A 25,732-nucleotide genomic window follows, 5' to 3' on the forward strand; every position below is an offset into this window, starting at 1 on the left:
CATTCACATCAGTCCCTGCCTCAGAGGAGCTTACAATCTATTTTCCCTACCACATGTGCATGGAAACATATAGACACTAGGGTTAATTTTGTTGTTGTTTTAGGAAGCCAATTAACCATCAAGCAGCAAATTTGTCTGCTGCACATACAATCAGAGCTGGATTAAAGGGGGTGGGGGGCACAGGGATCAAGTGCCCTTGGGCCCCCCTCTCTTTGGGGGCCTCCCACTCTCAGGAGGCCCCTCAGCCTTTGATTGCAACTTCAGTGCAGCAGAGTAACTGCGATATATAAAAATTGAAAAGTCAAAGGATGGTGGAGGTGGAGTCTGAGCAGGTGGGTGGGGCTACATGGCACTGTGTGAAGTCAAGGCCCGCAGCATGAATGAGATAGAGGATGGGAGGTGCAGCTGTAGACAGTGTATCAGAGTGTAGGGTAAGTAGGAGGGAGGACACTCTATTGTCTATCTGTATATATATATATATTTGAATAAGTGTGTTACTGTATTTATATAGATGTGTCTGTGCTCATCTAGCCTCAATACGCCATGCAGTGCAATATGCCTGGCGTGAGAAAGACGCGATATCGCGTAGAAGTGCAAGTGAGTTTGTGAATGTATCCTGGTATGGAAAAAAGCTGTGGATGTTGCATCGTAGCACTTCCCATGCTGATTGACAGACTCAGTCACACACAGATATATAAGTGTTGCATATAAAATTAATCTCCTGTGCATCCTAGTTGCATCACATTGAGTCATCCGGTGGTAGCAGAGTCTCACGTGACCATGCACGCCGAGAGGGGCTGTTTGGTTTGACTGCAGCAAAGACAAGTGAGGACACATCTGTATGTGTATGTTACTGTATATATATATATATATATATATATATATATATATATATATGTGTGTGTGTGACTGTGTGTGACAGTATCTATGCATATATGTGTGTGACAGGAGATGCGGTTAATGTACCGACACCGGGGATACCGTCTGCTGGGATCCCGGCGCCGTAATTCGGATCAGAGTGGGAAGACCGATGACGGAATCCCGACATGGCTGGACATGCCGATGCCGGAATCCTGACTGCCAGCATCCTGAATGTAAGTATAGTAGGGCTGGGTAGGTGTTAGCCGTGCTGTTAGGTTTAGGTGCCCCGGGGGGATTTAGGGTTCTCTCTGGGAGGGGGGAGGTTCGGGTTAGGCTCCAAACAGGAGGGGTTAGGGTTAGGCATCACCGGGGGGAGATTAGGGTTAGGCACTAAGGGGGGAGGGTTAGGGTTAGGTTTAGGCACTAAGGGGGAAGGGTTAGGTTTAGGCACTTATCAGGAGGTTAGGTTGTGGGGTAGGGAGGGTTAGTATCAGGGCGCAGGAAAGGAGGGTTAAAGTTAGGGGTTAAATAGGACAGGGGAACAATAAGTATTGTTCCCCTTTCAGGATTGTAATTATCGGGATGCAAGGTAGGGAGGGCAGCCCAACATTAAGGGAATCGAGAAGCATGCCCCCAGCGTGAAATGTAATGGGGACATGATGTGTGGCCATTCCCCCATTTCGTGTTTGTGCCCAAGGCTTGCAAACGAGGACTCGATCCCTGTGTCCCAAATGTTCTCTAGAGCCCCCCAGTCTTAAGTTCCCCAGGCCCCCCAAAGACTTAATCCAGCTTTGCATGAAGTTCCACCACATTCTAAAAGTGCTGTAATGGATTGACATGTAGTAGTCATGGAAGTGATTGAAGTACACTGCACTCATATTCATGTCATGTTCGTGGAACCAGCTTGAGAAGATATGTGGTATGTGACATTATGTGTTATACTGCTGGAAGTAGTCCTTAAAACAGTGTTTCCCAAACTTTCTCAGTACAAAGCACCCTTAGGGTCTCCATACTTTTTCAATGCACCCCTAAACCAAAATAATTATCGAGCAATCCTGTTTTTTAAGTAGTTGGGTCAAAATAAACTAATAAGTATTTATAAAGAAAGAGAAAAAAGAAAGAGAAAAACTGGGCTATTCTTGCCCACTGCCCCCTCCGTCTCTCTCCTATTGCCCCCTCCGTCTCTCTCCTATTGCCCCCTCCGTCTCTCTCCTATTGCCCCCTCCGTCTCTCTCCTATTGCCCCCTCCATCTCTCTCCTATTGCCCCCTCCATCTCCCTTCCATTGCATCTCTCCCTTTGACCCCTCATTGTCTTTCCCTTTGCAGCTCCCTCCAAGTCTATTTCTCTGCAGCCCTCTCTATGTCTATCCCTTTGCATTCCCCTCCAAGTGTCTCCCTTTGCAGCCCCCTCCAAGTGCCTAGCTTTGCAGCCCCCTCCAAGTGTCTTTCATTGCAGCCCTTCTCCCCCTATAGTTCCCTATGCGGCCCCCTCCCTATAGCACACTATGTGGCACTCAGCATTATATGCCCGCCCACCCATCCCCTCAGCTCTGCTCACAAACCCAACACTCTCTATCTCTCTTTGCAGACCCTTCTAGTTCTCTTTGCAGACCCCCTCCCATTGCTTACCTTTACTAGCGATTATCATCAGCGCCATTCAGCTCCTTAGATCAGCCAGGACCCCATTCAGCAACAGGCAGCCTCTCTGCCTGTTGCATATTGCTGACAGCTCCAGCACACTCCTACATGCTTCAATCCCTACCCCACCCACGCCATTAGGCCACCATCCACAGTAACCCAGTGACAGCGCTGTGGCACCCCAGGGAGTTGCGGCACACAGATTGGTAACCGCTGCATTAGAAGATGCCATAAAGGGATGCACATGGTAAACAGCAATACTCAGATAGGCTGTGACATCTAAACAATGCTCAATTAGAATTAATGGTCCTAATGTGTACCAGGAATCTTTCCTCAACATTATGACACTACCACCAGCAGCTACAAACATTGACACAAGGCAGGATCATTCCCATACTTGCCTACTTTAGTAACTTCACTTCTTCCAGAGAGGATAAATCATACTTACCTAATTTGGAGGTTTTTTGTCTGGGAGAAACCCGGATAGGAGATGCAGGGAGGAAGGGCCAGACTATTTTTGCCATCAGGCCCCACCCTCTCATGGCAAAATGCCAAAAATAGCACATATTTGAATAGGAGCTGGACCAAATAACTCGATCATCATCATCCTCTTCACAGACCATGGATTCCCGGTAAGATTCTCTCCATTCTGCCCACTTCACTAGGAAGTGGGCGGGAGGAATACCTGCTCTTCCAGAGGTGTGGGGGGTAACCCAGAAATCTATGGATTCATGTTATTTATGCCAAATTGTGACCCTATAATCTGCACGTCACAGCAGAATTTGAGATTTGTTATACTTTTATCCTTTAACATTTAAATTTTTTAAACATAGCAATGTTTTTCCAGGTCTATGGAAATTTTAATACAACAGAGCATAATTGCCTACTCTCCTGGGATGTGCCAACAAAGCAGGCAATCCTCCTGCATAGTCCTTATTTGCCACACGGAGGGCTGGGGCATGACATGAATCATTTTGTTACACCCCTGCCATTCAGTGGTTACTGACGTATTTAGTGGTGGAGGATGCACTTACTTTGCCCACTAGATGTGATGAGTAATGTCTTCATGCTCTGCCCACCTTTTTGTTTCCTACCTTGCCTTCACATCACCTAGAAGCAAGGTAGGCAAAGCAGGTAAGTATGCATTTGAATTCCAGTTCAACCTGATAATCAGGGCTGTTGCAAGGTGTCTGGGCGCCCTAGGCAACATTTCATCTACCGACCCTGCTCCCTCTAATACTATGCCACACATTAGTGACACCAATTTATAATATGCCACACAGCAGTGTCCCAGATTCATAATATACTGCATAGAAATGCCCCAACTAATGTGCCACACAGCAGTGTCCCAAATTCTTAATATACTATATAGAAATGCCCCAACTAATATGCCACACAGCAGTGTCCCAAATTCATAATATACTATATAGAAATGCCCCAACTAATATGTCACACAGCAGTGTCCCAAATTCTTAATATACTATATAGAAATGCCCCAACTAATGTGCCACACAGCAGTGTCCCAAATTCATAATATACTATATAGAAATTCCCCAACTAATATGTCACACAGCAGAGCCCCAAAATCATACTGTGCCTCATAACACTGCCCCCAATTCATAATATGCCATACATCAATGCCTTCAATACATATGCCACACAGGTGCCCCAAATTGTTTATATGCCATACAGCTGTGCCCCCAATACATTTTGCTACACATCCATGCCCCAATATATATTTATGCCACACATCTGTGCCCCAATGTATGTCATCACCCATCAACCTCCGCTCCCCCAAACACACTCACCCTGTCAGCACTCAGTAAACCACCCCCACCCCCACACACTCTCACACACTAAAGCTGGCCAAAGATAAACCGCCATAACTGATCATTTAAAGATTATCTGTTCAACCAGCCAACTAGTTGATTGGTTGGAATGAAAATCTGGTAACGTATGGGAGTAAATGATGATCAGCAATTTGCTCCTAAATACCAGAAAATGGTCGTCACACAAGTTTGTTAAATGTCTGATCTAAATAATTTGTTCAAACAACAGTTTTTGTCCTTTTTCCAACATTTGAGAGCAAATTGCTGATTGTCATTTGCTTTCATACCTTACCAGATTTTCATTCCAACCAATAAACTAGTTGCCTGGTTGGACAGATAATCTTTAGATGTGTGGCCAGCTTTAGCCTGTTTGCACTCATTAACACACACCTGCGTCAGTCTTGGTCATCAGTAGACCCAGCCATGACTGAAAGAGACATTCTTCTTTTATGTTGTGCACTCAGCGGCGCCCTCCAGTGGCCGGCGCCCCTAGGCAGCCGCCTAAAGCTGCCTAATGGTAACTCCGGCCCTGCTAATAATACATATGCAGCATGACAGTTCAGGTACATACCAAATGACTTAATTTGCAATAAAGCATGTGCAATTCACATCTGTTCAGTTTTAAAGAGTAAATAAATCAATGCTGCACTTTAAAACTTTTAAAAAGGCTGTATATAGTGAGTTAAGTAATTAATCTAAAATGACTGATCTGTTTGGCTTTACTAATTCTGCCAATTTAATGTGCATTGCTTAAAGGAATGGTGCTTCTCAATCGTGCCTTTTTTTGTGAAATATCTTGAACCAGATTTTGTTTTATTGGCTTGCAGTCTCATAGCTATTAAAAATTCTCTGTACTGTACATGATACCATTTGATGAATTGTTACCTAGGGGCTTTAACAGTTAGTATTTCTTTAAACATGGAGCTGTCTCTGGGAAAAAACGGAAATCTGGCAAGTGTCATGTATAACTATAAGGCAGTGATTCCCAACCTCGGTCCTCAAGGCACACTAACAGTCCTGGTTTTAGTGATATCCATGATTGTGCACAGATGGTTAAATCAATATAACTGAGGTACTAATTAAGTCACTTGTGCTCAAGTATGGCTATCCCTAAAACCTGGACTGTTAGTGTGCCTTGAGGACCGTGGTTGGGAACCACTGCTATAAGGAGTAGTTTAAAGAAAACATTACTGCACTCCTGGGATTGGATACGGGATTCCGGCAGTTGGGATTCTGGCAGTCAAAATACAGACAGCTGCATCCCGACAGTCAGAATCCCGATGCCTACAAATAAGTACTCCTACCCTATCCCCTAACCACCTCTAACCCACCTTTCCGGCAGCCTAAGCCTAGCCCTCCCCCCTGCAGCCTAACCCTCCCCCCACAGCCAACACTAACCCTCTCCCTAGTGCCTAACCCCAAGCCTAATACTTACCCTCGGGATGCCAGCGGTTGGGATTGTGACCGCCGGCATTCCGATCACTGGGATCCCAACTACATCCCCACTTATGAATAGAAAGTGACAATGTAGACAAATTGAATCTGCTTTTTTGACCTTCACGCTTTTAAAATTGAAGATGATCTTACATTTTTGTTTGGTTTGCAATTGGATTATCAAACTGGTTTAAGCTAGATGCATAAAGCAAATAAAATGTGCTTTTTTATCTCACTGTAGCCCAAGCACCCACTTTTATTGGAACATTTACATTTTCTTTTTATTTCATTCTTTCTGAGAAAGGTGCAGCTCTTGAGCCTGTAAAAGTGTGCCCATTTCTTAAAGAATGCCAGTTATAAGGTTAATTGGTATGACATTGTGGTTGTATAATGAGAAGTGGTTTAACCTTTGCACTGTTCTGCAACTAGTTACATGTGTTTTCCTTCTCCTCATGTTGTACCCATTTCTGCAAAAGTAATCATTAAACTGAAGACTAATTCAAGACATAGTTTATCACATGATTGGATTTTAAAACCTCCTTTTGATGACAATGCTTTAGTCAGGTCACTACTGTCTGTTGCTTTGGTAGATACTTTCCCTTGGCAGCAATAGAAAGAGCCTCGGCTATACAGATGTGTCCTCATAGACCTTTCCTTTTTTGCTTCATTTGGCACGAGATGCCAGCACAGCTAAGATGCACCATGACGAGTACCAATTAGATAGATTCCAGTTTTGTTTTTCCTGCAAAAGTATTTGTATTAAGTATCAGATTAAGGTAGCAAATTTTAAGATTCTGAGGTTACGGCAGATGGCATCCCGGTTGTCGGGATCTTAACCGCATCCCCTCAATTAAGCTACAAAAACCTCTCTAAGGCATCAGAACCAACTCTGTTACTTAAATGTGCTCACAAACGCATAATCTATGGCTAAGCAGAAAAGAGACAGCCCATCAGTGCCATATATGTCATTTTTGCTACCTACCGTACGTGCCCTAAGTTACAATTCCTTTTACTTTGCTCGTCCCATCCATCCAGTAGCAGTGTTTGCAGGGTATATTACATTAGAAAGGATCAGTACTTTTATTGCTAAGCACAAGGGCAGTGTATCTGTCTATACTAACTGTACTCCTAAACTTCTGTCGCCATATTTTTTTTACCTTTTGACAACCATTAATTTACTTTCACTTTCAGGAAAAACATAAATAATCCGACCATTAGAGAATACATGTCACAAATGCTTTCATGGACACATTTTTACTCTGCTGTATCTTACACTTTGTCAATTAAAGCAGGATCCAGTTGAAACTGGGACAACTTTATAACTTGTTTTGCATAATTAAGAACAAGTTTCACCTTCTATTCATAATTTGAAACTATCTTCTCCATTTATCTTGTGCACTTAACAAAACCTTAAACAAAACAATAGTAATGTAACCTTTTACATTTTAGATGGATAAAGTTTGAAGAGAAGGTGGAGCAGGGCGGAGAAAGGTGGAGTAAGCCCCATGTTGCCACACTGTCCTTGCACAGCTTGTTTGAACTGCGTACATGTATTGAAAAAGGGACAATACTACTTGACCTAGAAGCCAATTCACTCCCACAAGTAGTTGGTGAGTATTCATGGTTGACTTCTAATTATACTCACTACATTACTCACATAAGGAACATTTTTAAGCACCAAAATACACTGAGTACTTTGTTGGGCCACCTTTTGCCCTTAATACGGATATACTGTATCTCCATAACATTGCCTCCGCCAGCCTGATGAGTGGTAACGATGCAATAAGGAGCCATGCTTTTGTGCTGTTGTCTCCATATCCTCATCTGCATTGTGCAATTGAAAATGTGATTCGATAAGCCACGTGACCCATTTTGAATCACTTACTGCTGTCCAATTCCAGTGTTCCTGAGCAAATTGAAGGTGTTTCCCCCTGTTTGCAGCAGATGGCAAAGGCGTACGGACAGGGCGGACAGGCCTTCTGCTGCTGTAGTTCCTACTATATAATGTGCAGTGTACTGTTTATTGAGAGGCCTTGGTTCCTGATTCAGATTATCCGTAATTTGATGCACTGTTGTCCACCTGTGGTGTGGGACAAGTCTGTCCACTCTTCATTCTGCTCAATCATCCATTAGCCATTTATGACCACAGGCCTTGCACTCAGATCCAGTTTTTTGTCTTCTGGTCCAATCTGTGCACACTTTAATAAGGGCTGGCCTTGACAATTCCGCAGTGCAGCTGTTTTACTAATTCTCGCACCGCTGCTGAGAGTGCCAACAGTCAGTTCATGTTCAAAGTCCATCATATCCTGTTGGTTACCTATTATTTAATGAGTGATATGAGTGATTATTTAATGAGTCTTTGCCAGGGGCGTTTCTAGAGAGGAGGGGGCCCATGTGCACTCTCCGACACAGGCCCCCTCCTCTCCGCCCGGCGGCCGGCAGTGCACTGAGCTGTGCGCGGCCAGCACGAAGTTATAGACTCTGGGCACTAGAGTGTGCCCAGAGTCTATAGTGTCTGCACACGTCACCGGGAAAATGGCCGCGGCGTCATTTTCCCTGTAATGCGCATGCACAAACGACAGGAAAATGGCCACCGCGGCCATTTTCCAGTCGTTTTACAGCACCGGACCCCCGCGCCGACATGGGACTCCGGAGAGGTAAGTAATATTATGGGTGAATGGTGTGCGTTGCGGGGCCCCCCTGGACCCAGGGGCCAGTGTTCCCCGCACACCCTGCATTCATTATAGATACGCCCCTGGTCTTTGCTTACCTTCACCTTTACATTCTTATACAGATTCAGACATCCTACTTCAGCATTATATGCAAAATAGCTACTTTGCATAGAATCACCTGGTGGTCATAACTATTTAGTCACTCCGTGTATGTTTAGTTTAAACTGCATATATTTAATATATGAATAAAACTTGATATTCTATAACAGCCATCACATTCGCCTCTAATAGAAATGTATACAACAGGTGAATATGACACATCAATCTTCAGTAACCTAGAACTTAGATTCCTAATTAAAATGAGGAAAATATCATATATTTGAAAAAAAATAGCTTGTAGGAGCAGGCAGGAAATAAGTACTGTATGCAATTTAACACTGCTCTGACGTGTACTCTGTACCAATAATAATAATAGTCACTAATACGGTTTAATGCTACATGATATCCTACATAATGAACACTAACTGGACTGTTGTGTGTTTAGAATCAGTGCAGACGTTACACATAATTTGTGCATATTGATGTTCTGAGTCAGTATGTCATCAACTATGATACTGTACAACGATTACATCTTGCTAGGAGTAGCAATCGTTGTATTACTCTACTATAGTTTCGCAGAGCCCATTGTTTTATGTTGTTGTGGAATACAGGCCTGAAATGTTTCAGAAAGTAATTATTAGACTTTGAAAATCAAACTCTGAAGAGAAAGTAAAAGAGCAATTAGCTTATTAACTAGTCTACAACTAATTTATATTACTTATATTACTTAAACACCATACCTAAATTTGCACATTATAACCCTTTACACAGATTCTGGGGCTGGCTGAGTAGAACCAGCTAGTTGCTGAGATGCAGGGGTATATTTACTAACAAGCAGTTTTGCCGATCATTGGCGGCTTTGACTGATGGATTGAAAATGGCAACAGAAATAAATGCTAAACAAGGCTGGTTGGCGTTTTAAAACTATTGGTCAAAAGCTGCCTTAGAAAAACCATGGTATACTAAATCTACCCTTTAGGATGGAGGTAATCCCCTCACTTGGTTCTAATTAGCCAGTTACAGAATCTTTGTAGATCATCTGTATCACTTATGAATTAGACGAGTTGGAAACTTTAAGTAGGGAACATAGAACGCTTTTCTTGTTGGGTCTAAATACTGGTTTTCTTGCTGTTCTCACTAGATTCTGTACAGCATACCAGTACTTTGTCTGCTGATTAGTGTTTGCACCACCCACTTCAAGGATTCTTACCCATGCCCATCACTAATAAAAAACTGAAATAAAATCTAACATTATTGATATTCTTAGAAATGAAATTTTCTCATCTAATTTTCAACCATATTATTTCTAATATAGAGAAAATCCTTGATAACCAGATTGAGACAGGACTGCTGAAGCCAGAGATGAAGGAAAAGGTGACCTACACGCTGCTCAGGAAACATCGGCACCAGACAAAGAAGTCCAACCTGCGCTCCTTGGCTGACATAGGGAAAACAGTCTCCAGTGCAAGTAGGATGTTTACCAGCCCTGATAATGGTAATGTAGAAACCAGTTATTGCTGTGCCTGTTTCCTTTCCCTGTTTCATCCACATCTACTAGATAGCATAAAGTTATGTCAGTGTAAAATACCCACCACCCGCTTATATTAGCACTTGATTCATGCCATACATCTCATGTTTGCATTGTGAATGACAACGTATGTATGAATATTCAGGATAAACATGGGCAGAGTGTATTGTGTGCAAAGAACATTCTCATTACGCAGTTGTATTAACATTTCACTGATGGAACTGACTTTTTGGGCTCATCAGAGTTATGAAGGAAAACGCAACAGTTACACTAATGACAGTGTGAACAACAGTAGCAATAGTGACCCCAAAATATATATAGCATAGTTATAGTTAGGAATTGATTTATGCTCTTATATTTCTTCGAGCAGACCTGCCACATTGGAAGCTTAAGTTGACTTCAGTATACCTGTAATTTCAGTTTTAAGTTCTAGGTCAAATTAGATGAGATATGTTAAATTAGAAAATATTTAACCCAAATTACTTGGTCCTATTTCTAAAAGTACAAGCAGGAGACCCTCTCTCCTGTCGGAAGAGTCTTTTTAAAAATTATTAATGGCATTGTCAAGACCCCTCCCCTGTGAGTTTTCCCTTTATCCTATTGAGAAGCTCACAGGGGAGGTGCCTCCAAAGTGCTGCTAGCACTGTCTCTGTTAGATCTGCAAACAAGTGGCACATCTTTATTTAACATCTGGCACTTACAGTAATTGTACAAAAACTCATTTGTAGTTATATTTAATTTTTTTTTTTAAAGTCACCAATGTTATTTTATGCATATATGACAAGACCACTTTAAAACAAACGGATTACGGACTATAGATAGACAGTAAAAAAGATTGACAATGTCTAGATTGCCAACAGATGTTAGACAGTCAATAGGTCGACTGGGACAAAAGGTCGACAGGGACAAAACGTAAACATGCAAGAAGGTTGACAGGTACAAATGGTCGACAGGGTCAAAAGGTCAACACAAAAAAATGGTGACACATTATTATTATTTTTTGTTGTTTAAGGTTAGGTTCTTACCGGAGGGTTAGGGTTAGGCACCAGGAGGGAGGGTTAGGGTTAGGCACCAAGGGGAGGGTTAGGGTAAAGATTAGGGCTAGAAAAAAAATAATGTGTCAACCATATTTGTGTCGACCATATTTGGGTTGCCCTTTTGACCTGGTCAGCCATTTATACGGTCAACATTTGGTGTGTGGACCTTTCGTCCCAGTTGACCTATTGACTGTCTAACATCTGGTGTCTGTCTAGACACTGTCGACCTTTTTACTGTCTGTCTGTTAATCCATAGCCAAACAAACGTCTCCTAGCAATGTCAGACTATAACATTATATGTTTATATTTTATTTTATCAAATTGGTGTCTTTACTAACTACAGAGTATTTGCCCTAGAGGTCACTTGTGAAAGGTGCAGCAACAGACAGGCACAACGCTACATACAGAGATGCTATAAAGCTATATATAGCACCATGCACATTGTACTGTACATTGGGTTTACTCAGTTCTCAGGCTTTAATTACATTATTTTCCATGGCAGCACAGTGCATCATTAGTCAGCATGCTGTTCTTCATGGATTATTAGTATCCATTTTTTTACATTGCAGAACATGTTACGCAGTGCAATAAAGTTGGAGAATGTTTATTCATTCACATCAGTCCATGACTCCAACATTACTGCCTTCACGTGTATTCACAAACGTGACCTCACCCCTCACAATTATTTCATATTCAGAAGGACTAGTTACTCTTTAAGTACCAATAAAGTGCATTTATGTGCCATGAAATATCAGTGTGCAGAGTTGTATATTGCCTGGTTGTCTGCCTCTTGCATAGCAAGGTGCACTCTCACATTCTGTTATAGAAGACCACCTGCAGAAAATCTGTCTGTATCTGCATTCACTGGATTGTGGTCCAGGTAGAAATAATTGTAACAGCAAAGACGTCACTACAGCTTACTGTATAGGACAACCATCTTCATTCATATCCATTTTCCATTTATACTCTTAAATACTGCATGGTTTAGCCTCAGTCTGTACCCTGAATTAGTCATGATTATAAAGTACAGTTGGCACATTTCTGGATAAAAATATGTGTCTGCCCTATTAATAACATTGGCATAAAGATGGAGAGCCTAGAGTGAAGGGATGTCAGAACTTTATTACAGATATCACTATCATATGTTTCAATGCTTGCTGCATTGAAATGAAATGACTAAAACATATTTTCCAGTATAAACTGGAAGGTACAAACTATAGGCTGTTGTCTGGTTTGCACCATCTCATAGGATGTGTGACCAAAAAAATAAATAAATCCTTTTGCGGTGAGAATAATGCTCTGTGGCCCATACCAAATAGCGAATGGCTCCGTTAATGGAAACATTTGCTCTACGATAAGCTAGCAGTGCCTCTTATCCTACTATCGCCTTTAAATAGAACATGCTAAATATCGCACCCCTGCTGATTCCAACATCTTAAGCTGGGTATGCACTATTCAATTCACAGGCCGATCAGCCGACAATTGTGTGATGGGACCGATAATTGTATAGTGTGTATGCAGGAGCAATAGTCAATAAGCGGCTTCAAATGGCTGCTCCTGTATTGGTCGGATTAGGATGTTGGGATTTGATGTCCTGCTTGACAATCTCTTTCCCCGACCTCCTGATCCTGTTGAAGGCATCACACACTGATGTAAAAATTGCTCAGTGTGTACAGGTGCACGCTGATCCAATAATCGATCTGTCGGGTCACAGCATTTGTTTCATCTGCAGGTGTGTACCTAGCTTAGTCTGCAAATCCTTGCACTTCACATAAAAACAGACATTCCTGCAAAATAGGTGCACAAGTAGGAACTCGGCACCAGAGGCTTTCTGTTTTGCTGCTTTTTTTAAATGTACCCTTAAGCCGGCTACACATTAGAACGATGTTTAGCCAGTCGATCCGACGGGCGACCTGACCCTTCATCGGCAAATACATACACACTTCAACAATGCAGGGTGCGGCGGCGCGGTTAAGGTGCTGCACTCGGCATCATGGCATCGTGCACGATATCTTCTGATTGACCGTGCAGCACAGCCAACCCAGACCACAGGAGCGCAGAAATTGGGGATACACACTTAACAATATGCCTGATTTGTCGTTCCAGTTTGCCCAGAAACGACAAATCGGGCCAATAGCGTTGTCTTTACCCACCTTAAATAAGTCAATTAAACATCAAGAGGTTTTTGCAGTGCTGAACTGTAACTGGATTCACAGGGCTGATTCTGAGTTGGAGAATATAAAAAAAAGCCGGTAACTTTGTATATGCACAGACCATGTTGCAAAGCAAAGGGTGCAAATACATTTTTTTTTTGCATGCAGGGGACATACTGGATGCTTTTGCATGCAGCCCACAAATGCTGGACAGCCTCTTTTACACTACAATTTATATTCGCGTTTATACATGCCCCTCCCAAATACAAATATCTCTGCATATTTTAAATCTACCACCTGCAGTGCAACATGCTTTTACAATGGTGCAAAGTTACTTGCTCTTCTTGCTTTGCTCCCAACCCAGAATCAGCCTCACAGTGTGTATAGTAAACACAGGCTACACGATTGGTTGCATTATTAATTGCTTGATTATAGCTTTTAATACTACAGCCCATAAATATAGGGGGACGAAGTAAAATAGAAAGTAATTTTTCAATGAGTTCTATTAAAGATCCTTTTTTGATAATAAGTTACATTTTTCCCAGCAGTCAGTTTTTAATCTTTCCATTAAAACATCATACTATATGTATTCATTGTAGTTTTTCTACTTTTTCTTTACAATGCTGTAATGTGATCCCTACAGGTGGGAGAGAGGAAGGCTTGATGAAAAACTCATTCCTTTCAGGTGAATAGCATGGTGCTTCAAGTCTTTCCCATTTTTGTGCTGTCATACAGCAGGGATCGGCAACCTGAGACTCTCCAACAGGATGATGCAGAGTTCCATGCAAGTCGCCCGCATTGTGTGCACACACTCATGGCAGGATCGCCCATAAATATACTTTTATTCATAGTTGTCATTATAAATGTGCACTTGCACCAGTCCAATACTAAGTTGTAAATTTACTATTGGTCGATTTGCAGGTCGATAAGAGTAAAGAGTTAAAATGTTAAAAATAAAAACGTGAGGCCCCCCCCTTAATCAGAACCAGCCTCGGACTTTGCCAACCCAGTTCTGGTTGACTAAGTACAGGGAAAAATTGACGTAGGGTCTCCCTGTACTTAGTACAACCAGCACTGGGCTATGGGAAGCAGGGCTGGTTCTGGATTTACAGGGAAAAATTTGCGTAGGGTTCCCCTGTAAGATCCAGAACCAGCCCTGGACCCTTTCTAACGGGGGACTGATGCCACACCCAGGTGAGCCCTATCACCGGGCCCCCCAGCCGCAGCATCAGCCCTGACCGTTAGTCAGCCCAGGCAAGGGGTCCCTGGGGAGTTGGAGTCTCCCTCGCCAGGGCACCACTAGCCTGGGCTGATAGCCCGGGGCTATCCCCGCCTCCCCTGGGCGGTGGGTGGTGGGTTGATTGTGACAGTGTGGTGTAAAATTAAAACATTGTCTTTCCAGTAGAACTGCAGGTCCCAGCAAGCCTCCCCCGCATGCTGGTACTTGGAGAACCACAAGTACCAGCATGCGGGGCATTAAGGACTGCAGGGTTACTAAAGTTACTAAAGCGGCAGGATAAAGTTTAGTAACCCTGCGGCTCCCACTATTGAGTACAGGGAGATCCTACGTCATTTTTTCCCTGTACTTGGTCAACCAGAACTGGGTTGGCAAAGTCCGGAGCTGGTTCTGATTAAAGGGGGGACCTCACGTCATTTTTTTTCTTAATTTAACTGTTTAATAGCTTTTTACAGTGAGATACATGCAGGCATCACACTGATGTCTGCATATATCTGTGTGTATCTGACTTGCTCATGCTCAAATCAAAAGCATGAAGCAGGTTTATTGTATTGGGGATTTGAAGAGTCATTTGAAGTCCGATTTAGAGGACGATTTCAAATCGAATGATAGTAAATAAGGGTTTTGTGTGTTGGGCTAAGTAAAACTACCAATGTTTTCCCAATGGTCGATTTGAGGCCGATTTGAGTCCAAAGTCGATTTGAAGTCTGATTTTACATGCAATTTGGCCTTTAGTAAATACTCAAAACCAAAATCAATTCCAAATCGAATGAAAATCGCACCTCAAATCACTCAAAATGCCAAATCGACCTTTAGTAAATTTACCCCTAGGTACAAGAGATCCATCTCGAAACCATTGAATCTACACGTAACACCCAACTCTGCATAGCCGAAATTCCAACACACCCTCTCTGAACTTTGCCTATGTGAGAACATCCCCTTCCAGCCCAGTTAGGAAAGCCTCTATAGTCACAAGTGGAGATAAGCCTAAGATATGTACGGCTCTGCATTACCCCTAGTTGTGTAAGCATGGTTGTGGAGCATGTGCGGTGCAAACACAAGAAAAGATGCACTATGCAAACAGATTTGTGTTCAACTATGCATCAGCCCCCAAGTGTTGGAAAGAGTACAATTCCCATTATAATATACTAGAAATAAATGTATAACCATGATTCAATAATTGCTGAAGGTTGCCCAAGCCTGTCTTCATAGCATTGATTCAACTAGTTTACTGCCACAAAGCTTTGCTGTATTCACTGCATGGGATTTAGTCAGGCTCCCGGTGGTGCCCATCCCGACGGTCACAATACCGGCAGCAGAATCCTGACCGTCCAAATACCGGCGAATCCTGATGGTGAATCTTAGGGTTAGGCACTAGGGAGAGGGTTAGGGTTAGGTTTTGGTAGGGGACGGTTAGGGTTAGGCTGCCGAAGGGGACAGTTAGGGTTAAGCAGCAAAAGGGGCCGGTAAGGCTTAGGCTGCAGGAGGGGTGGGTTAGGGTTAGACTACTCACTAAAATTTATCAGGATTTTTACCGGCGTGATTCCGCAGCCGGTATTGTGACCGTGGGGTTGGTAACCGCCGGGATATCGTACCCAACCCCACTGCATGTTGCTATGTGGCTAACATGCTAAAAGTGATTCTTTGTTAGATACATTTGTCTTATGGCATCTGTCACATTATATGTGTGTGTGTGTTTGTGTGTTTTGGTACATACATATGTAATATGTGTATATTTGTATTTATATGTTGGTAATATTTTCATTTGTGATGTAGCCAGATAATTTCCTACAGCTGGATGGAATTAGGGTTGCATGCCTACATTGTTAGGTGATAGCCTGATAGGTGATAGCCTGTTACTGTATATGTGCCACTCTTATTTGTGCAGACAGGCCTTTATACGGTACTGTGGTGTTTAATAAAGTATTGTGTATCAGGGGATTTATGTAATGCTTGTAAATAATCGTACCAGTAACTTCCAGCTATGAGCAGAGTGTATATTATGAACATGTTACTTTATTTTATTGTCATTTCCTCTATATTGTTTGTATTCATTTAATGAGTAATCTAACAGTAGGTCCTTTCATTTTTTGTGATATTAAGATAATATACAAACATACTGCACTGATTGAAGACAGTTGGGAAGACAAATTGGAATTGTACATTACATCTACATTTGGTGCACTGTAGATTATTTATTTAATTATGATTCTCCTTTTGCATTGGGATAGTAATGGGTCGTGCACAACAGAATAAACATATTTTGCATACATTTAAACTGCACTATCATTTTTTTCATTTGACAACTTGGTGGCTGATTGAAAGGATGTCATATGGAGACATTATATCCATGAATTTAGTATTTCTGCCCTTAAACACTTTGCTGACATAAATTATTGTGTTCCTCACCAACTTTAATACATATCTTAATTATCTGTGCCCCCAACCTAAGCCAAACTTGCCTACTTTTGAAAAAGCATTTCAGAGATTTTGTGAAGGCGCCACCTATGAGCGCGGCAGTAAAGTGGGCGCGTACTGCTACGTCTGAGAGGCGTGTCATAATATTTACTTACATCCAAAAGTAAATGGGCCCGAAAGCTCTTATTATGATCAACTTGTTGATGAAAACACTGATACTTTTCAGGGCTTGCTCACATATTGTGTTTTACAACAATTTGTTCCATATAAGTGGCCATGAGAAACACTATATGAAAATGCATGTAGTCATAGGGATCATTGTGTCTTATAACCAATGCAGGGAAATGTATATAACAGCTACATGGTGGAGATAAGGTCCAATCAGGGAGATTGTTAGACTCTTCAGAACAATCATGAAGAGTGTGACCTAATCTTGACACTGTTTTTGACTCATGTGTAAAGCACACATTTTAGAAAGTGTGAATATTTATCATACTTTTCTATAATCCCAAAATAAACTCTTTATTGTTATTAAGATCTCATGATATAATTATATTTACACCGCTATCTTACTCAAGATGAAATGTAAAGCCATAATTCACTTTTTTTCTTAGCACACACATTTATAAACCTTCAGTGACTGTGTGATTGTAATCGCAGCTTGGTTCTTGAGCACATACCATTTACTATATTTGCTCACATCCACCCCTACAAATATTTTTTATCCCAGTAAGTTACAGAACAAGGTCCTGATTGTCCTGAAAAATAAATACCAAACCAATAAAAATACATATTGATTTAAAAGCATTCTCCTGGTGGTTTAAAACCATTCTCCTGATGACTTGGGTCCTCCAAGCTCAAGATCTTGCAAACAGAGCCCAGGGGGTATATACGTGTAATAGGCTACAAACTTCCAGCATCGGCAAGTCCTCTGCAAGACTGCCTGATGTTTTAAAGTACAGTAGCAGTCATTTAAAAGGCAAAATCAATCTGGTTATGCCTTTTAAATGACTGCTACGTTACAACATCGGGCAGTCTTGCACTAGACTTGCCGATGCCTGCAGTCCACAGGCAATTACATATACCTCCAAGAATGGAGAGAGTCCAATATCAGAATTCTAAGTCTAAAGGCAAGGGCAAAAGGACAGAGACACTCTATAAAAGTTTTTATATATTCTATACATAGACTACAATATAAAATATATAATAATTAAGACTCTATAAAAAAAATAGCTAGTTTTTATGGACTGAATTAATCCACATAAACTCAGTACATTTACTGTAAACACCAAAATGAGTAGATGATTTACATGATATATTATTGTGTTATATATGTGAATGTTTTAATGTGAATCAGTTTATCTTTCTACTCTGTTTACCTGTTCTAATAGTTTGTTTAGAACATTTCTTTCTGTTAAGCCGTCTACTTTACTGAATTGTGTTTGTTACTTTATGTTCTGTTTTCTAATCTTACAAAAGAAGTGTCCTTGCTTCATTTGTTCTTATTGTATATCACCAATGTGTGAAAATTTCATTTAGAGACACGGGTAGATGTACTAAGCCTTGAAGAGAGATAAAGTGGAGAGTGATAAAGTACCAACCAATCAGCTCCCAACTGTCACTTTACAGGTTGTGTTTGAAAAATGACAGGTTTGAGCTGATTGGTTGGTATTTTATCTTTCTCCAAGGCTTAGTACATCTACCCCACAAAGTCAAACGTACTTACCAGAACTTGTTCATTAAGGTGATCATTGAATTAGATAATTCAGTTGGTGAATCTGTGATTCGTAATAAATGGATTCTCCAGTTTATGTTGAATTATCACATTTCTAATATTATACTATTCTACACATTGGCTGAGTAATATACCTTTTTCTGAGTAATATACCTTTTTCAGTGTTTAATTTGACTGTGTGTTATGAGGACTGCACAGGTATACTCGTAATACAACATGGAATTATCAATTATTTATTTGATTTTATTGGTGTTGTAATAAATTGTGTCTGACAAAGCTAAACTACTTGACCAAAGTCATTAAAGCAGTAAGGGGTTAATGTATCAAGCAGTGAAAAGAGTGGAGAAGTGGATTAGTGGAGAAGTTTCCTATAGCAACCAATCAGCTCTGAGGTAGCATTTATCAAGTACATTCTATGGAATGATAGGTAGGAGCTGATTGGTTGCTATGGGCAACCTCTACCCGGGTCCACATCTCCACTATTTTCACTGCTTGATATATTAACTTAGTTTCCTATCAGACAAGTAATAAGCCAGTACACTCTACTCCAAACCACTGCTGGGTTTTCTTAATGCTGTTTTTTCCCTAACAATGAAAGCAACTAGTTCTTGAGAAAACAAGTTGAACAATAGAAAACCCAAAAATGACTGTCACATCTGGGAAATATACTGTATAGAAAAAAACACAAAATGTCTAAATCACTTACTATACTGTGCAGTTTTCTGCCCATGTTCAATGCTTTTAGTTGTCTCTTTCCTTTGTTTTTCTCACTTTTATTTTGCTTTCCTTTTGATCTTCCTGCTGCTTCTCTCGCACTTTCCTCTGCTTGTGGCACTAGCACGTAGCCCTCTAGAGAACTCTGTGCCCTGCCTGGCAACCCGCATGTCGGATGACGATCTCCGAGTGCGGCGCAGCCCCAGCATGGGATGGCTCAGTAAGTTGGGGATAATTGTGTGTTGTGGGGAATGTGTTAGTTAGATAAGAAAATAAATATCCATCATCAAGTATAAGTTTGCATTTAAGGATTGTTTTGTTGATTCTGCCTAAAAAGAATTATCTACCTAAACATCTGCTTGTTTTTTTTGTTGGCCTTCGGTGTGCCACAGAAGTGCTCCAAAGCTGCAAAAGTAAACAAGCTAGAAAGACAAAGCAATGTACTGTATATAGTCAACGTACAGAGAGGCGTGTACATGCCAATATACAGTATACAAATAAAGTTATCGGAATGTGGGAACTACCTATTAGAAGTCAAATAAGAGGTAACTAGTTTACTTTATGTTGCAGGTAGGCGTACAGGCCAATTCATTAAATCAGTCTAATAAGGTTGTCAGAATGTGGAAAGCTTTCTAGTGCAAGTAAAACTTCTAATCAAGGATATATATATATATATATATATATATATATATATATATATATATTAGGGGTGAGTGGGTTCGGATTTCACTGCTTGATATATTAACTTAGTTTTTTGGATCTGGATCTTTCTTCGTGTTTTGGATCTGGATTGGTTTTGCCAAAACCACCCTTCCGTGTTTTGGGTTCTGGGTTTTGTGTTTTGGATCTGTATTTTTTTGAAAAAAAGCATAAAAACAGCTAAAATCACAGAATTTGTAGGTTTTTCTGCTCCTATGCTATTATTAACCTCAATAACCTTAATTACCACTCATTTCCAGTCTATTCTGAACACCTCACAATAGTGTTTTTATGTCCAAAAGGTTGCACCGAGGTAGCTGGATGACTATGCTAAGCGACACGAGTGGGCGGCACAAACACGTGACCCATCTAGGCGTGATACTGCAGTGGCAGACAGGATGGCAGTTTGAAAAACTAGGCCCCAAACTGTACAAAATGCAAAGAAAAAAAAGAGGTGCAAGATGGAATTGTCCTTGGGCCCTCCCACCCACCCTTATGTTGTATAAACAGGACATGCACACTTTAACAAAGCAATCATTTCAGCGCCAGGGTCTGCCACACAACTGTGGCTGAAATGATTGGTTCGTTTGGGCCCCCACAAAACAAGCTGGCAATTAATCTGTCCCTGCACAAACTGGCTCTACGGAGGCAAGATGTCGTCCTCATCCTCCTCATCCACCGATTCCTCACCCTCTTCAGTGTTGTGTACATCCTCATCCTCACAGAGTATTAATTCGTCCCTGCTGGAATCCACAACCACAGGTCCCTCTGTACGTTCTGGAGGCTGGTCTCCCTGGAAGAGTTGATAATTCATTTTATGAACATCATCTTCTCCACATTTTGTGGGAGCAACCTCCTACGCCTTTCGCTGACAAGGTTCCCGGCTGCCCTAAACACTCTTTCGGAGTACACACTGGAGGGGGGGCAACTCAGATAAAATAGAGCCAGTTTGTACAGGGACCTCCAAATTGCTTCTTTTTCCTGCCAGTACAGGTACGGACTGTCTGACATGCCTACTTGGATGCTGTCACCGATGTAATCCTTTAACAGACAGACGCACGCTTGTCGCTGCTGCTTTAAAGATGCACGTGCAGCTACATCGCACACAAGTCACAAACACATAAAAAAAATAGTTTTTTATTTTTTGGAGCACTTTGAGGGTTACACCACCCTTTAACAGACAGACGCACGCTTGTCGCTGCTGCTTTGAGGATGCAAGTGCGGCTACAGCCCACACAATTCACAAAGACAGAAAAAAAAAGAAGAATATTTTTATTGTTTGTGGAGCACACTTTGAGGGTTACACCACCCTTTATCAGACAGACGCACGCTTGTCGCTGCTGCTTTGAGGACAGTATCATATGCAGTGACAGTAGACTTGTCAGAAATTGTTGGCACGTCCTTCAGTCCGGACCAGATGTCCAAACCAGCCCTTGACTTATGACACAGGCGCACGCTTGGCGCTGCTACTGTGTTGATGCACGTGCGGCTACATCGCACACAAGTCACAAACATAAAAAAAATTGTTTTTTATTTTTTGGAGCACTTTGAGGGTTACACCACCCTTTAACAGACAGGCGCACGCTTGTCGCTGCTGCTTTAAGGATGCAGGTGTGGCTACAGCCCACACAGTTCACAAAGACAGAAAAAAAAAATAGGAATTGTTTTATTGTTTGTGGAGCGCACTTTGAGGGTTACACCACCCTTTAACAGACAGACGCACGCTTGTCGCTGCTGCTTGGAGGATGCAGGTGGAATCTAGACGGGATTTGGAACCGGGGACACACTACCTCCATCAATTGTCTAAATCCCACTGCACTAATGGCGGATACCGGACGCACGTCTAACACCAACATAGCAGTCAAGGCCTCAGTTATACGTTTTGCTTCAGGATGACTGCTGTCGTACTTCATCCTCATCGCTAGGGACTGTTGGAGGGTCAATTGTTTAGTAAAAGTAGTGGTGTTCCTACTTCCTCTCTGGGATGATGAACAACTCCCAGCAGCAGCAACAGCACTAGGAGGAAGTGGTTCTTGATCTTTCCCTATTTTATTTTTATCAGAGAAAGTTTGGTCCTCCATTTATGTTATATTGATATATACGTGCGGCTAAAGCGCACACAAACACAGAAAATATTTTTTTATTTTTGCTGGAGAGTAGTGCACTTTGTGGGTAACACCATCCTTTAAGAAATGAGCCAGCCGGCTCTTTACTTATGGGACACAGGCGCACGCTTGGCGCTGCTCCTTTGTTGATGCACGTGCAGCCACAGTGCACACAATTCACAAACACAGAAAATATTTTTTTATTTGGTTTGGAGTGCCCTTTGGGGGTTATAGCACCCTTTAACGGTCAAGCCAGCCGGCCCTTTACTTATGACACAGGCGCACGCTTGGCACTACTTTGTTGATGCACGTGCGGCTACTGCGCACACAATTCACAAACACAGAAAATATTTTTTTTTTGGTTTGGACTGGAGTGTACTTTGGAGGTTACAGCACCCTTTAACGGTCAAGCCAGCCGGCCCTTTACTTATGACACAGGCGCACGCTTGGCACTACTTTGTTGATGCACGTGCGGCTACTGCACACACAATTCACAAACACAGAAAATATTATTTTTTTTGGTTTGGACTGGAGTGTACTTTGGGGGTTACAGCACCCTTTAACGGTCAAGCCAGCCGGCCCTTTACTTATGACACAGGCGCACGCTTGGCACTACTTTGTTGATGCACGTGCGGCTACTGCGCACACAATTCACAAACACAGAAAATATTATTTTTTTTGGTTTGGACTGGAGTGTACTTTGGGGGTTACAGCACCCTTTAACGGTCAAGCCAGCCGGCCCTTTACTTATGACACAGGCGCACGCTTGGCACTACTTTTTTGATGCACGTGCGGCTACTGCGCACACAATTCACAAACACAGAAAATATATATTTTTTTGGTTTGGACTGGAGTGTACTTTGGGGGTTACAGCACCCTTTAACGGTCAAGCCAGCCGGCCCTTTACTTATGACACAGGCGCACGCTTGGCACTACTTTGTTGATGCACGTGCGGCTACTGCGCACACAATTCACAAACACAGAAAATATTATTTTTTTTGGTTTGGACTGGAGTGTACTTTGGGGGTTACAGCACCCTTTAACGGTCAAGCCAGCCGGCCCTTTACTTATGACACAGGCGCACGCTTGGCACTACTTTGTTGATGCACGTGCGGCTACTGCGCACACAATTCACAAACACAGAAAATATATATTTTTTGGGTTTGGACTGGAGTGTACTTTGGGGGTTACAGCACCCTTTAACGGTCAAGCCAGCCGGCCCTTTACTTATGACACAGGCGCACGCTTGGCACTACTTTGTTGATGCACGTGCGGCTACTGCGCACACAATTCACAAACACAGAAAAAATATTATTTTTTTAGCACTTGGGGGGAGCACCCCTGATGGACAGAGCATCCCCTGGACAACACTACAGCACGCCTTTAGGACTGGGACACTGCACAGGACTTTGGAGTGGACACAGCCCCTATGGAGAACTGACTGCACAACACAGTCCAGCCAGCCCCTATGGACTTTGAAGTAGTGGACACAGCCCCTATTAACAACAGCAGCACAGCACAACACAGCCAGCCCCTATGGACTTTGAAGTAGTGGACACAGCCCCTATGGACAACAGCAGCGCAGCGCAGCACAGCATAGCACAACACTACTCTGCACTACACTACACTACACAGCCCAGCCAGCCCTAACTCCCACCCTCCCTCTTCACTGTCCACAGCCGAGTGAGAAAATGGCGCCGACGCGGGTACCTTATATTGGATCCAAAACCCGCGAGACCCGGAAGGCGGGATGATGACGTTTTGCCTCGATTTCAGATCCGAGTCAGGCGGGAAAAGTCGAGCCTGACTCGGATCTGCCTCGGATCTGGGGGGCTCGGGGGGGTTCGGATTTCAGAAATCCGAACCCGCTCACCCCTAATATATATATATATATATATATATATATATATATATATATATAGTAGTGTTATCTCTTCTGCCAACTCAACATATTGAGGTATGCAGAAAGATAGATCCACACTCCAACACTGCAAACACAATTCTTAATGCATTTTAATGAGCAAATAAATGCAACAAATGCCATCATCCATATAAAGTGCAAAAAACAGTGCATAAAAAAGTACTTAACAGAGCACAGGCAGTGGGGGATGCATGATTCCTGGTCCCAACCCAACAGCTGTTTCGGTGTGCTACTACCTTCCTCAGGGGTCTGCCATACCACTTATGCGCACTGACATGCATGGACATGTAAATTCATCACAAGTTAGGACGACGTTTCAAGGTCCGCAGACCTTTTTATCAGGACATGTGAAAGACTTGAAACCAAAAAAAAGTTAATTAATCTTACCTTAAATAAGAGTGTGGGGTGTGTTCTGTAAGGGGCGGCCAGGCTGAATCTCGCCGTCCGCTGAAGGTTTCACATATAATACATACTCTGGGACTGTCAGCGTTTGCTCTGATTAGCATGTTGCCAGCACTCGCACACAGCCATAACCTGTGCTGATCATTTTTATGATCAATGTGAGAGATATTATTGGGAAATAGAACAGGAGTTATTTAAGATGGATGTATATCTAGTGTAGGTTAGTGTAGTGTGATTTGTGCCATGTAACCTATACAAACCTTTGCTAATACAAAAGTAAACAGTAGGGATTTATCTAATACTCCTTACCTGAGGAAACTGAAAAAAAAAAAAAAAATTAAAGTAGCATTGATTCCTAATGGTGCGTTTTTCAGACGTGCAGGTACATATTGGTATTAGTAGAAGTGATGTTCGGTATAATTTTTCATGCTCATTCAGGTTTCGTCACTATTTTGTGGGTCATATCAAAGTGATATGAGGTGATAATGAAAATTACATTTTGCACTCTACAGTGCATAATTACTGGACAGCTATATGATTTTAACATAAGAAAGAATGTGGGGCTTTAGCATAATTACCATTTTTGGTTCTTGACCCAGCAGTCAAGAACCCCAGATATACAATCAGATGCATATGCAGTAAATAAAATAAAATGCATATTCTAGAATGCAATAGAGAAATTATAGCTAAAATCTAATTGGTTGCTATGGGCAACATCACCACTTGTCTTTTTTAGAAGCTTCAGTAAATCTACCCCATATACCTCTTTCACACATAACCTAAATACCCGGGTTTTTGACGGTGCACCGACCCAGGTTTAGATTATGAGCCGTATTCAATATGAGCCAAGCCGCGATACTTTTTCGGGGCCCGGACTTTCCGATTACTTCGCCTGTTTGGCAGGCGGAAAAGTATCGCACGCGTGCACGCTTTACCCCGTATTCAATATGAAAGTACGTGAAAACGGCACCCGGTGAAACTGAAACAGGTGGAAAGTGCTGTCACATTTGGGGAAATCAGTCTGACACCCCCCAAAAGATGCTCTGACATGGGGATTCACTATGATACCCCCCAATTTGACTTGCTGAAGGTATTTGGGGTTTTTAAATGGGTTCAATAGCTGCTAAATAGTGTTTTTTAATATGTGGTGCAGAATAGTATTCAGGAGTTTTTTTTTATGAAAATATCCCAGCAAATTTGGGGTACTTGAAAATGGGGGTCTGCATATTTAAAAGTTGTTAAAGCGTAG

General features: G+C 42.0%; 1 protein-coding gene across 3 annotated transcripts in view; it reads left to right on the forward strand.

Annotated features, from left to right (window-relative positions):
• Positions 1 to 25,732, forward strand: part of SLC4A4 (solute carrier family 4 member 4) — a 309,463-nt gene that overhangs the window by 192,080 nt on the left and 91,651 nt on the right. For 2 of the 3 annotated variants that reach the window (XM_088448350.1, XM_088448351.1), the window contains exons 5-6: positions 7,213 to 7,373; positions 9,850 to 10,029. In XM_088448350.1, coding sequence (XP_088304476.1) covers positions 7,213 to 7,373; positions 9,850 to 10,029 — 341 coding nt within the window. Of the gene's footprint in view, positions 1 to 7,212; positions 7,374 to 9,849; positions 10,030 to 13,895; positions 13,938 to 19,480; positions 19,577 to 25,732 lie in introns of all 3 variants that reach the window. The other variant, XM_088448352.1, reaches the window with a different exon arrangement.

The sequence above is a fragment of the Taudactylus pleione genome, unplaced genomic scaffold (genome assembly GCF_031769625.1).
Source record: "Taudactylus pleione unplaced genomic scaffold, aTauple2 ptg000454l, whole genome shotgun sequence".
In the NCBI taxonomy this organism is placed as follows: domain Eukaryota; kingdom Metazoa; phylum Chordata; class Amphibia; order Anura; family Myobatrachidae; genus Taudactylus; species Taudactylus pleione.